The 12,768-nt window shown below is 29.4% G+C and overlaps 1 protein-coding gene across 1 annotated transcript; it reads left to right on the forward strand.

Moving 5' to 3' along the window:
- Positions 1–839: 839 nt before the first annotated feature.
- Positions 840–10,213, forward strand: LOC126734500 (surfeit locus protein 4 homolog). The gene is made up of 6 exons (XM_050438157.1): positions 840–1,007; positions 8,567–8,830; positions 8,891–9,008; positions 9,063–9,175; positions 9,233–9,412; positions 9,470–10,213. Exons 1-6 carry the CDS (start codon positions 957–959, stop codon positions 9,554–9,556), a joined length of 813 nt encoding a protein of 270 aa, XP_050294114.1. The 5' UTR covers positions 840–956; the 3' UTR covers positions 9,557–10,213.
- The last annotated feature ends 2,555 nt before the right edge of the window (positions 10,214–12,768 follow it).

Genomic DNA, 12,768 nt, shown 5'->3' on the forward strand with positions numbered 1-12,768 from the left:
TGATGTGAAATAAATGTTTCTAAAAAAACAGTCCCACAACACACTCTCATACAATTACTGCAATCAACATTTTTTTAAAATGTTACTTACCATTTTTCAGCAGGATACATCTAACAAATTATCCAAACCAAAGAATTAGGAAAAAATGCACAATTTAATAAAGTGTTTAAAATAAATCCTAACAAGGTTAGTAAATAAGGGAATTAACACTCATCTAGTACTTGGTACACATTTATTAAAGTATTATACTTTAGCCTCTATTTTAATATCTTTCGCGTCTAAAAAATAAAACTCACGACTAAACAGATTCAGAAAATTTTCAAATCACAATAAAAATTAATTTCAAATAATACTTTCTATAAACTTTATAACAGAATATTTTCGGTTCGAAATCAACATCAACAAAAAAAGTAGTGAGCGGGAGGGGGAAAAATTAGTCTGACAAGCGTCTTCTCCACCACGTGGTGCATATATCTCTCTCTCGCTCTTTTTGTCTCAGTTTGGTTATGGTCTGTCCTTTTCTAATCTTCGTGCTGCCCCTTTGACAGCAGTCAGCTGATTTCATTCGCGCCGGTTACCAATGAGCCGGTAACTACGACAAGTGCGACATTGCCGATTCGTCGTGATCGCTTTCCTCAGAAAAAACTCACTACATCTTCATTCGAGTTAAAAACCTCACATTCCCGACATTTGGAGGAATTCCTCACTCATTGGCAATCGTGCTTGACTTTTTCTTACTAGTGGTTTTCAGTTTTTTTGCTACTTGCCGATCTTACCTTTACGGTTACGGTAATTGTAAAATGAAGGCCATTTTAGACGTCATATTTTTGACAGTTGGGCAATGACGTCAGTATGTTTTTGACAGTGACAGAGTATGTGGCCGTGTTTTTACTTTTAGACGGTTCCTTTCCGAAAATAAGTCAATTGCGTGTAGTTTTTCGGCCAAATCTTGCAAAATGAACATCCAAAACGAGTACATTTCGAAGGCGGAGGACGTCGCCGACCAGGTAAATAATTTTCAAAATATCTTAGGTATCTAGTGCACATGTAACTCAATAATCTTTAGTCAAAAATAAGGTGAAACTCCAAAAAGGTCACGTCACCTTAAAAAATGTAAGATTTGTTCAACAGGTTCTTTTTTTCAATCTGTATGCAATTGTAATTTGACCTATATTCATATGATTTTAAATTGGGAAAGTAGATTTTTATTACCTTAAGGAGTTTAAAGTACATTCACATAAACATAAAGTGTGCCTCAAGAGGTAGTTCCATATGTAAAAAACATTATTTTTAATTACCAGGGTGAATGTTCATATAAAGTATGCAAAAACTATATTGTAATTGAAGCAAACAATGCGTTGACTAACAAAGGTTCAGATAAGGTTCACCCACCCTTATTGTATAAAGTAGCTAGGTTGCTGCAATTATTTTATCCTTAACCCCTGATTAAAATCACATTTATTATAATAATAATTCATTAAAAAGAAAGTTGGATCAAATGACCCCCAAACAGCTAACCTACTTACAAACCATATTTTTTTATATTTAAATTTATTTCAAATATTGAAACAGTAAGGTAAAGTAAAGCATTTTATTTAAAAGATGGTATGAGATAACAAAAAACTATTTAAGAAATCACGTTTTTGCTTTTTTTGCAGTGCTATTAAACGCCTAAAGTAAAATCCTATTTTCTGCAACCACTCATAAATCAATTATGTTCTTTCCCTCTAGAAACGTTTCATAGTCTTTCTAAAAACTTACAAAAAGGAATATAATTTAAGAGCTTCAATTTTACAGTACCTATACTATCATATGTATACACTATTTTCAGAGCCGCTTTTTAAAAATATCAAACATATTTGAGGAGGAGGAGAAGGAGGATACAGTACACCCTGTAATCCTTCCACGTTTATTATCATTTAATTAAAACATAATTTGTTTTATAATATAAATGCTATGGTAAAAAAAATTTCTTAGTAGCACCTACGTGTACAAACACCTGTGTGTGCTAAAAACAAAATAAATAATTTATTATAGTTAACAAGATTAAAAAAAATATATATATATATAAATTTTAAATTAGTTCACATAATATTAATTTACATTATATTATACATTCATTGCATCTTAATTTAATTTAGCATACTTTTAAATTTTTCTTCATAATACTGATAGATGTATGATTTTACTTTTCTCTTAAATAAGGTTATATGTGTTATGTCCTTAATTTGCTTTGGTAAAATGTTGTAAATTTTTGGCCCAAGCCAAGTAATAAATTTGAAATTGATGTTGTTTTGACTTAAAGGTATTTGAATTAATTGATCTGCTCTACCACGAGTGTTAAGCATATGATTGATATATGTTAATTTATTTTGATTTTTGTGGATATACATGGAAACTGTGTGAATATAAATACATCTTACATTTTGAATTTCTTCAGTGAAAAGTAAGTGGGATGGGTACCTATCTCCTAGGCTTTTTACACATTATTTTTAGAATCGATTTTTGGATTATGTTAAGCTTATTTAAATAAATGTTGTACAACCCACCCCATACTAATATGCCATAACGAATCCCAGCTTCTATCAGATTTTTATAAATTGTTTGTAAAAGGTTTTTGTTAAATATATCTCTGAGAAGAAAAAATTTATGTAGCAGATTTCTGATCCTATTCGTCACATAATCAATATGAGGAACCCATTTTAGGTACTTATCAATTAGTATCCCAAGATATTTGGTTTTTGAAACTTCATTAATTTTATCATTATCTACTAATATAGTTAAGAATGGAGGTCTATTAGCTTCAGTTAATGAAAAGGCTATATAATTAGTCTTAGTAAGATTTAATGACAATTTATTCACACAGAGTCAGCTTTTAATTACCCTGAACCCATTATTTGCTTTTTGTTGAGTCTCTGGCCAAGTATTTCCACTGAAAATTAATGCAGTATCATCGGCATATGAAATTGATATTCCATCTATATTTATTTTTAACATGGAATTAATGTAAACTAAGAAAAGAATGGGGCCCAGAACAGTGCCTTGTGGCACACCCATTTCTATTCTCAATTCACTACTTAGTGTGTTATTGATTCGAACCCTCTGATATCTGTCTGTAAGATAGCTTTTTAATACCACAATATTTAGAAAATCACTCATAAATGAGATTTGATATTGAACAAATACCATAAAATCAAATCAAATTTATGATAGTAGTAGAATTCGAATTTTGTAGTTATATTCCCCTAGATGCAAGCAACTATGTTGGCAGAAATAAATAAAATAGTACGATTACCCTTTTTTGTCTTCAACTTCAAAGAATTGAATGGAAGATTTTCCTAATTAATCTTAGAAATACTAACAATAAGGTAATAAAATATTTAACAAGATAAAAGCAACTACAATATTGGGTTACAACAAGTAAAACTTATTGTTCACAATAAAGTGCTTCATCATTTTATAACATTTTTTACTTTTGATGTTTCTGATGTAATCTAGGTTTTTCTAAATTACTTAAACTATCACTTAACATAGACAAAACTTGCTATATGGCTTTTTCACTAACTGAAGCGAACCGTCCAGATTATAGTTCAATAGAAATAAACAACACATCACGAATTAAAGAAACTAAGTCAATAAAATACCTGGGTATAGTAGATTCACCCCTTAAAATGGGATCAACATGTACTATATTTATGGAATAAAATAAGAAGTTTAATTCCAAAATTTTATATTTTGTGTGAAATATTAAACAAAAAAACAACTATTATGACATACAAAGCATTTGTCGAACCATTACTTGCCTATGGGATATCGGTGTGGGGAGGTATGTATTCTAGCAATCTAGACCAGCTAAGGACTAGTCAAAACTATATTCTCAAAGTTATTTTTAAAAAAAGCAAGATTGTTTCCAACTTCTCACCTTTACTCTATTGAAACCTGCAGTATTCGTGCACTGTACGTATTATCTCTTTGTAAATTTACTTAATTAAAAGATGGATTAAAACAAATTTTATACAAAACAAACACAACACTAGGCAAAACATTAACAAGCACTTAAAAATACCATCATCAAAAAGAAATTTCAATCTCAGATCTGCCACCTATTTAGCACCCAAATTTTACAACCTAATTCCACTAGATATCAGGAATTCAAAAAACAAAAAACTTTTTAATAAAAATGTCAAACAACTCATTTGTAATAACTTAAGTCTTATTTTGAAGTTTCTCTGATACATAAGTATGTAGTACGCTATTTTCGTGTAAAGTAATTAAATTGTTTTGATATTTACATATTATATAGATGCCAATTTTGATCCAATTCGTTATACAATATTTATTTATTGCACACACAGGTATGCTTACCTAGGTGCAATCTAAACCTGTAAGAATTTATAATAAAAATAATGTTTACTAGTATGTAAGTATTGATTTGTAAATTTCTTGAATAAACTTAAAACTTAAAAACTTAAAAAACTTAAATTCACTATAGCATATAGGAAGAACCTTTTGCCAAAGTTTACTGAATAAAATTTTGTATTTTATTTAGTAAACTTTGCTTTTGCTCATCCTCATTAGATCTATTATTTTGGCTATGATTTATAGATATCTAATTTTTTTATGATTTTGCATAAGGCAACAGTTATACAGAATAAAGTTCTTATATTTATATAGGGTTCATTATAAATTTCTTGAGTAGGGTATAACTATGATTTTCTAAGAATTATTTTTAGTATTTTATTCTGGTATATCTGAAGAGATTTTAGTTCTAATACATACTGGGAATCAGGTTATGAAATAATTACACCATTTATGTTTAAGTTTGTAATTGAGTTGATATATAAAATAAACAAGCAAATAACATTTAATGTTAATGGTTCAATTAGGTGAATGTAAAGTTTCTTTATTAGTTTTGCTGAAATACTGTCATGTCCTGAGGCACCATTATATTTAGGGAGTTTGGATGCTTTATTAATATATTTATGATAATCTTGGTCTTATGAACAATGAATTGTTGGCATTTTTAATTGAAATATATTTGATGAGTTTGGTATTTTATTATACATATCAAGGATTAGGAGTGGACAAGGTCTTTTTTTTTTTTTTATTTCATATATTTTCTTTAAATTATTTTTATTTTTATGAATTGTTTTCTTGTAGAATGTTTTTTGTGTAGCTTATTTAAATTATTATGGTACATTGTATATTTGCTTTCTTCTGTTAAGTTATTTTGCAGTTGCTTTTTAATATTTCTTTTATTGACACATTAATACCATTTATGGTCCAAGGTTTAATTTTTGGTAAACTTTATTTTAAGAAATTGATGTTGTTTTACATTTTGAGAAAAGTTCTAAAAAACTATGTTTGAAAAGTGTAGTAGCCTTTATCTAGATTGTTTGATTTAAAAACATCATTCAGAATTTCATGTTGAAATTAATAATTTAGTCTATATTGTTTATTTTAATTTTCAGTTCAGTTCTTTCATCATTTTCTGTTTCTCAATATTTTTAGCATGTAGAAAAATTTAACATTATTGGAAAATGGTCTGTTAGGTCACATTTTGTTATGTACAATTTCATGTGAAAATTACTTATTTTCTTATTATTTTTTACAAATGTATTGTCTAGACAGGTATCTGATTCTGGTCTGGTGATTGAGATTATAAGTTACTAGAAACCATATGAACTCAATGTTGGAATGTAACTAATAAGTATATACAGTATTGGTCATAAAAGTTGGAGCTTTTAAAAATTTAAAATTTTTCCAATGTTTTAAATTTATATTTTATTTTTATACATCCAATCAATATTTATAACTAAACAAAAAAAGCATACCAGAATTTCAACCTTATCTGGTTTCAGACAATAAGAAATACTTTAAATTTTTGTGCTGGACAAAATGCTTGGTACTTTTTATAAAAGATGTATTTTACAGGCAGTCTTTGACACACCAGTGTGCAAGTGGGTTCTTTTTATTTATTTTATTTTGTGTTACCATGGGAAAAGGCAAGGGCTATTCCAGCGACATTCGCCAAAGAATTTTAGATTTTTACAATCAGGGTGTTAGGCAGTGTAATATTGCTCAAAGACTAAACATTCCTAAGAACACCCCACACACGGATAATTAAGAAATATCGTATATTTGGAAATGTGGTACCAGGTAAAAGCACGGAAGACCTAAAGCCACGACTGCCCGTGTAGATAGGCGAATTTTAAATATTTCCCAGAATGACCAATTTTGGTCATCCTCCAAAATTTTACAAAAATTAAATGAAGGTGAGCCTTCCAATATCTCTGCAAGAACGGTAAGAAAGCGATTGTGTTCTGGAAAAACCTTTGCTGCGGAAGAAAGATGTCAAGTTACGCCTACAATTTGCAATGGATCATCTTAACTGGACTGTACAAGATTGGAAAAAAGTGCTATTCAGTGACGAATCCAAGTTCAATCTGTTTTCCAGTGATGGAATACTTCATGTAAGACGACTGAAAGGTGAAAGACTCAAGAAAAAGTTTATCCAACCTATGGTTAAACATGGAGGTGGTAATGTGATAGTATGGGGATGCTTTTCTTGGTATGGTACTGGGCCAATACATAAAATTGTGAGGAAAATGGATCTATTTATGTATCGGGATATTTTGCGAAATATAATGGAGCCGTACACATTTGCGTCGATGCCAGTAAATTTTGTATTCCAGCATGATAACGATCCAAAACATTCGTCAAAATTGGTAAAATAATGGTTGGCCCAAGAAAAGATCACAGTTTTAAAGTGGCTGGCCCAGAGTCTAGACCCGATTGAAAATTTATGGGAACATCTGGATCACAAAATTCGGGCATCTGGAACAGTCAAAAATGCTGATGAACTATTTCATAAGCTTGTTGAAGCCTGGACTCACATTGACAGACAAATAATTGAAAATTTGATTGAATCAATGCCCAGAAGAATGCAGGCAGTAATTAATGCTAAGGGTTATCATATACCAAATATTAATTATAATATTATGGTTTCAATAAGTTATGTTTTATGTCGTTTTTGAATGAAAATCATATAGTTCCAAGTATTTTGTCCAGTTTTTTTAAAATTTTTATTCCGAACTGCTACTGGTGCTGAATTTTTGTCAACATTTAAATTAATTAACACTAGTTTTTCGTGTACAACAACTTTATAAAAGAAAATAAAATGCTAATTAAAAGGCACACAAAATATAATAAATTTTCAAAAGTTCCAACTATTATGGCCAATACTGTACATGTTAGATGTAATGCTATAAAACAGTATGATAAATTTAATAGCATAATAAGACCCGGGAAAACAATTCTATTGAATCTCCTAATATCTGGAAATTTAATTTTACATAAGAACTCAAAACAGTGCCTATTGCTCTGGTCTTGAGAAATGTAGAATATTCAACATTTTATAACTCTAAAATTTTTAATAAATATGTGATATTAAATCTATTTCTAAACATAACATCTATTTAACTGTTTGACCTATTTTAGCAAAAGAAAATATTTTAGTTGATTTACAAATTTCCCAAAATGAATTACATTTTATTTGGTTGTTAAGGATTTTATACATTAGTCTACATTGATCAAGGAACAAAAGTTTTTCTAGGTTAAAAACTCCTAAGTCATTATACAATGTCTCTGTATGAGTAATTGCTATTTTATAGTTACTACTTCTATCATAGTTATAATATTATAAATAATTATAAATATTATTTTAAGAGCCCTATTTTGTATTACTTAAATTTTGTTCTACAACATGTACTCCACATAAGTAAAAGTTATCTTAGTTATATGTGATAAGAAAAAGTCATAGACATAAATTTTTGTTTTATGTGTTAGATAATTTCTATTTTTATATGTACATGGTATAAGGCAATTAATTTTTTGTATAATTTTTTTTATATGCATTTGCCAATTTAGAGATTCTATTAGCAAACCAAGGTATTTTACACAGTGTGCATTCTCTAAAACAGCCTTATTAATTTTAATATTACTGAAACCTGAGGTATACCATACTTGTTTGTTAATAACTCACTTATAACAAATAGTTTCAAAATAAGTTTAATTTAAAACGATTGATCGTAGACCCAATTCCCCTAATTTTTTCAATAAATACTACAACCACTATTTTTCCCTCATTGAATGCTTTTAAAATGGTGCTAATAACAGAGAAATTCATACTGGTACTGATTAAGTAATGTATTTTCATAAATAATAAACATTAACCTCAAATTTCGGACAGTAACCTGCCTAAAATATGTTGTAAAGTTAGAGGCTTACAATTTTATACAGAAGTTTTATTATAGAGAATTGTGACAGTTAAAATGTATTGTCAGTCAATAAAATGACAAATAAAAAATATGGTTCTCAAAATGATATACCCATTAACTGCTGTAGTGTTAAAATACAACCATCAGGAATTCTCCTGGAAACTCATCTATTAATGTTGCTAAAGAGGTTTGAAATAAAATACATTACCAACCACTTTTACAACCAATTTAATTTCAGTCTATCATCTCTATTATAAGCTGAATTTTATATTATTGTCTACTTTTAGGTGCAAAGGAAACTTAAGCATATTCTACCAACCCTAGCAAGATTATGCTTAATTTCCACTTTTTTTGAGGATGGACTTCGAATGTGGGTGCAATGGAATGAACAAAGAGAATACATGAATATGTCGTGGGGCTGTGGTTACTTTTTAGCTACAGTTTTTGTACTGATTAATTTAATTTTCCAACTTGGCGGCTGTGCCATGGTTATTGTGAGGTTCCGAGTGCCAATTGCTTGTGGAGTTTTGTTCTTTATTGTCGTTTTACAGGTAATAACGGTATATAATCAGCTAATATAATCTTATTTAATATAATTTGTTGTATTTTAGACTTTGGCATATAGTATTTTATGGGACCTTCAATTCTTATTTAGAAATTTGGCCCTTGTAGGTGCCTTATTGCTGGTTTTGGCTGAAAGTAAAGGAGAAGCGAAAAGTTTATTTGCAGGTAAGATTAAAACACCATGAATATTTCTTTTTATTAATCAGTTATTTTATTTAGGTGTTCCATCTCTTGGTGACAACAACCCAAAAAATTACCTTCAATTAACTGGAAGGGTACTGCTAGCTTTTATGTTTGTCACTTTAATTAGATTCGAATTTAGTTTCCTTCAGGTATTTTCATTACATAGGTATTAAACTGATAATTATAAAGTTTTGTGCATCTTTCAGATTGTTTTAGATCTGTTGGGCTCAGCTCTAATGATTTTGGTCACAGTTGGGTATAAAACTAAGCTTTCAGCACTAATTTTGGTTTTGCTTTTGACCACTTTGAACTTCTACCACAATGCATGGTGGAACATTCCAGACTACAAGCCACTTAGGGACTTTTTAAAATATGATTTCTTCCAGGTATGTAATTTTTCTATGAAAAACATTTTCATAATTATTTAATAATGTTAATTTTAGACATTGTCTGTTATTGGAGGCTTATTAATGATAGTGTACTTAGGACCAGGAGGGGTATCAATGGATGAACATAAGAAAAAATGGTAGACTAAGTATTGAACTTTAAAAGAAACTACTTGAAGTAAAGTCCCCTGTGATGAACTGAGCATGAACATTTCATTGTGTTTAAGGAAAATGGATCAAGATAATATTATTATAATAAAATGTCTTGTTTAATCAAGGCCATTGATTCAAGCAAGACAGTTTTACTAGATAAAATTATTGATATTTATTTTCAATAATTGACAAGTTCCATTGTGGTACTTTTTCTGTTATAATTTACTTCTGTTACTTAAAATATCTGCTTAGGTTTAGGGGTGAAGTGTTTAGTCTCTAGTTCGGTATAGACGGACAACTTTATGATACTTTTTTTGAGTCTTGTAAACAAAATGCAATTATTGTTTTTCTTACAAGTTTTTTTTGTATATATTTTATTTAAGTATAAACCTGTTGACGTGAAAAAAAATATACAAAATAGAATGTATTTATATAATAATAAAAGACCTGTATTTGAATAATGTAATAATTTTAGCGACCTATTTTGTTTTGTTATCAGAAATATTTATTTGGACCAATGTGTTTGTTTAATTATAAGTGCTCAAAATATATATCTTCCCTATTTTTTGAATGCAATTGATGAGATTTTGTGTGTATTTTTGGGTTGTTTTAGAATACTGTAATAAAATAACATATTTTTTACTAAAATATTTAGTATTAATGAATTTTTTTTCACTGCATTAACATTTTAGGTGTGTATATTTATGCTGATTTAAATGGTAAAAATCTCGTTTTGAGATTTGAAAAAAATCAGTGGCCTAGCTGGAAGGGGGCGGCGTGGGATTTGCCTTCCGATATTTAAGTCAAGTTGAAAAAAGGCTTTATTATCAAAAGATATAAATCTCGTCGATAAAGCAAAATACCAGTATCAGTTTAGCAGTCATACGTGACGGTCGTGTTTAAGTTCGTAGGAGGCTACGCCGGTACTCAGTTTTGTTTGTTTTGTTTTGATTCGATTTGTTTTGATTTTTTTTTTACAACCACATCGATGTGCTATATTTCCGTACAAGTGTTCCTAATTAACAGGTCAATATTTTTTTTTGTTTTATAAATATTTCCTGTTTTAACTAACTAGACTTGTTTTGCTGGCATTGACCTTAACTTGAAACCATAGAACTTCAACCTTAGGACGTGCTAGTGTGTTTGTTTTACGCGTGTTCCTGGTGACGCTCAGGCTCAAGTTCCTGTTTGGCTAGCAATTCCTGTCTAACCGTATTTATATATTAATTAATTTATTAAAATGAATCGTAATTTCAAATGCTGTCAAAAAAAGGAGTTTTCAAATTATTGCTGCATCTTTTGTATGTCTATATTCCACCCAAGTTGTTTGGATAGAAATTCTGATGCCATAAAAATGGGAGGCTACAAAATTTTATGCTCAGAAAAATGTCAAATAAATTTTAATGAAAATGAGAATGAAAAGAAGTCTTACGAGCAGAGGATTCATGAATTATTGATTGAACTAAAAGAAAAGGATAGGCATATAGAAAGAATGAGAAGAAACAGTTTGGTGTTTGAAGATGAAGTGTCAGAGGCCGAAAAGAAGTTTTCTTCCTCCCTAGATAATCTACCAAACTTAATGATGAACTTAAAATTGAATTAACAAATTTAAAAACTAAAGAATGTGAATTACTGTCACTATTAAAAGTATGTGAAGAGGAAAAAATAAATTTCAATATAGGAATCAATGAGTTAAATACCTTAAATAAAAATTTAATTGTAACAATAAAAACATTAGAAAATGAATCTGCAACCTATAAGATGCAAATAAATATGTTACAAATGGAAGTTAATGATTTAACTAAGATGAATAAGAATATGATCCAGTCGATAAAGGTGTTGGAAGTTGAAAAAGATACTTGCTATTCCGATATTTGTGCATTAAAGGAACAGCAAAACATATCTAAATTCGTTAATATAAATTATCCAACACAGTTGCCATGTAGGCCAAATTCACCCGTTGATAATCGACCTAGGCTTCTTTTTGTGGGTGGAAACTGTAGTAGAGTGTTCCTGAAGAAATTAAAATACAAAGTCCAGTGTTTCCTGAAGCCAGGAACTTCCTGACAAACAATGAACTGATTTATACTGCATCATCTATGGTTAAGGAATTTACAGAAAATGATATGTTGATTTTAATGTTAAATGGTATTTGCTCATCATTCGATATTTAAAAAAAAATTATACATTTACACAGCAATAGTTTAGTGATGACAAGCCCTTACATGTATCCAAACCATAATGTAATTTATAATAGCAATAAGGCTCTCTATAGAATATTTCACGCCAATAATATTAATCTAAATAGAATTTTAGAGTCTAATCATGCCAGCAACTTTGGATCAGATTTGGCATTATTACTGTATACCCATATTTTAAAACATTTCAAAAGTAGCATTTCATCAAAAAATGTGTCCACAATAAAACCAAGTAATCAATCTGGACTTCTAGATACTGACTGTGATAGGGATTCTTTTTTATAGATAAATACACAGAAGATGAAGCTCACTCACATTCTATTAATAACATTGAAAATAAGCATGTGAAAAGTTTCAGTAGTTTTATTTTAAATATACAGTCTCTAAGAAATTAAATGGACGAGCTTCATCTTCTACTTGATTCATGTGATTTTCCTGATATTGTATTACTAACTGAGCACTGGTTAAAGCCTAACGAATGTTTCTTAATATCTGATTATATTCCTATATCAATTTTTTGTCGGCAACACTCCATACATAAGGGAACAGCTATTTTAGTTAAACAAACAATTGAAGCTGTTTTCTGTAAAATTAATAAGTATGATAGCTTTCTGTTGGAGAAGGTTTTTGAATTCTCCCTTTGTTTTTGTAAGCGATTTAATTTATATGTTCTTTGTGTTTATAGACCACCCACAGGAGATATTGGTATGTTCCTGGACAAACTTGATTCTCTATTATCCCAATTGTCTCTACACTCCATAGTTATATTGGCTGGTGACTTTAATATTAACTTCACTGATGTAAGCTTGCCATCATATCATACATCCCTTTTAAGTATATTGGAATCTTATGACTTGAAGATGCATGTTCTTTCACCCACACGTATAACATCCTCATCTGCAACTACTATTGATTATTTGTGTACAAATTCAAATGATGTGTCATGTAGAGTACTCTCATCTGGTATTTCTGACCATGAAGCCATTCTCGCTAGGATTCCATGCA

This window comes from Anthonomus grandis, chromosome 3 (genome assembly GCF_022605725.1).
Source record: "Anthonomus grandis grandis chromosome 3, icAntGran1.3, whole genome shotgun sequence".
NCBI lineage: Eukaryota > Metazoa > Arthropoda > Insecta > Coleoptera > Curculionidae > Anthonomus > Anthonomus grandis.

Coding starts and splice junctions, on each gene's coding strand:
- LOC126734500 (XM_050438157.1), top strand. CDS start 957: ATGAACATCCAAAACGAGTACATTTCGAAGGCGGAGGACGTCGCCGAC. Junction 8,831..8,890: donor TCTTTATTGTCGTTTTACAG/GTAATAACGGTA, acceptor GTTGTATTTTAG/ACTTTGGCATATAGTATTTT. Junction 9,413..9,469: donor TAAAATATGATTTCTTCCAG/GTATGTAATTTT, acceptor TGTTAATTTTAG/ACATTGTCTGTTATTGGAGG.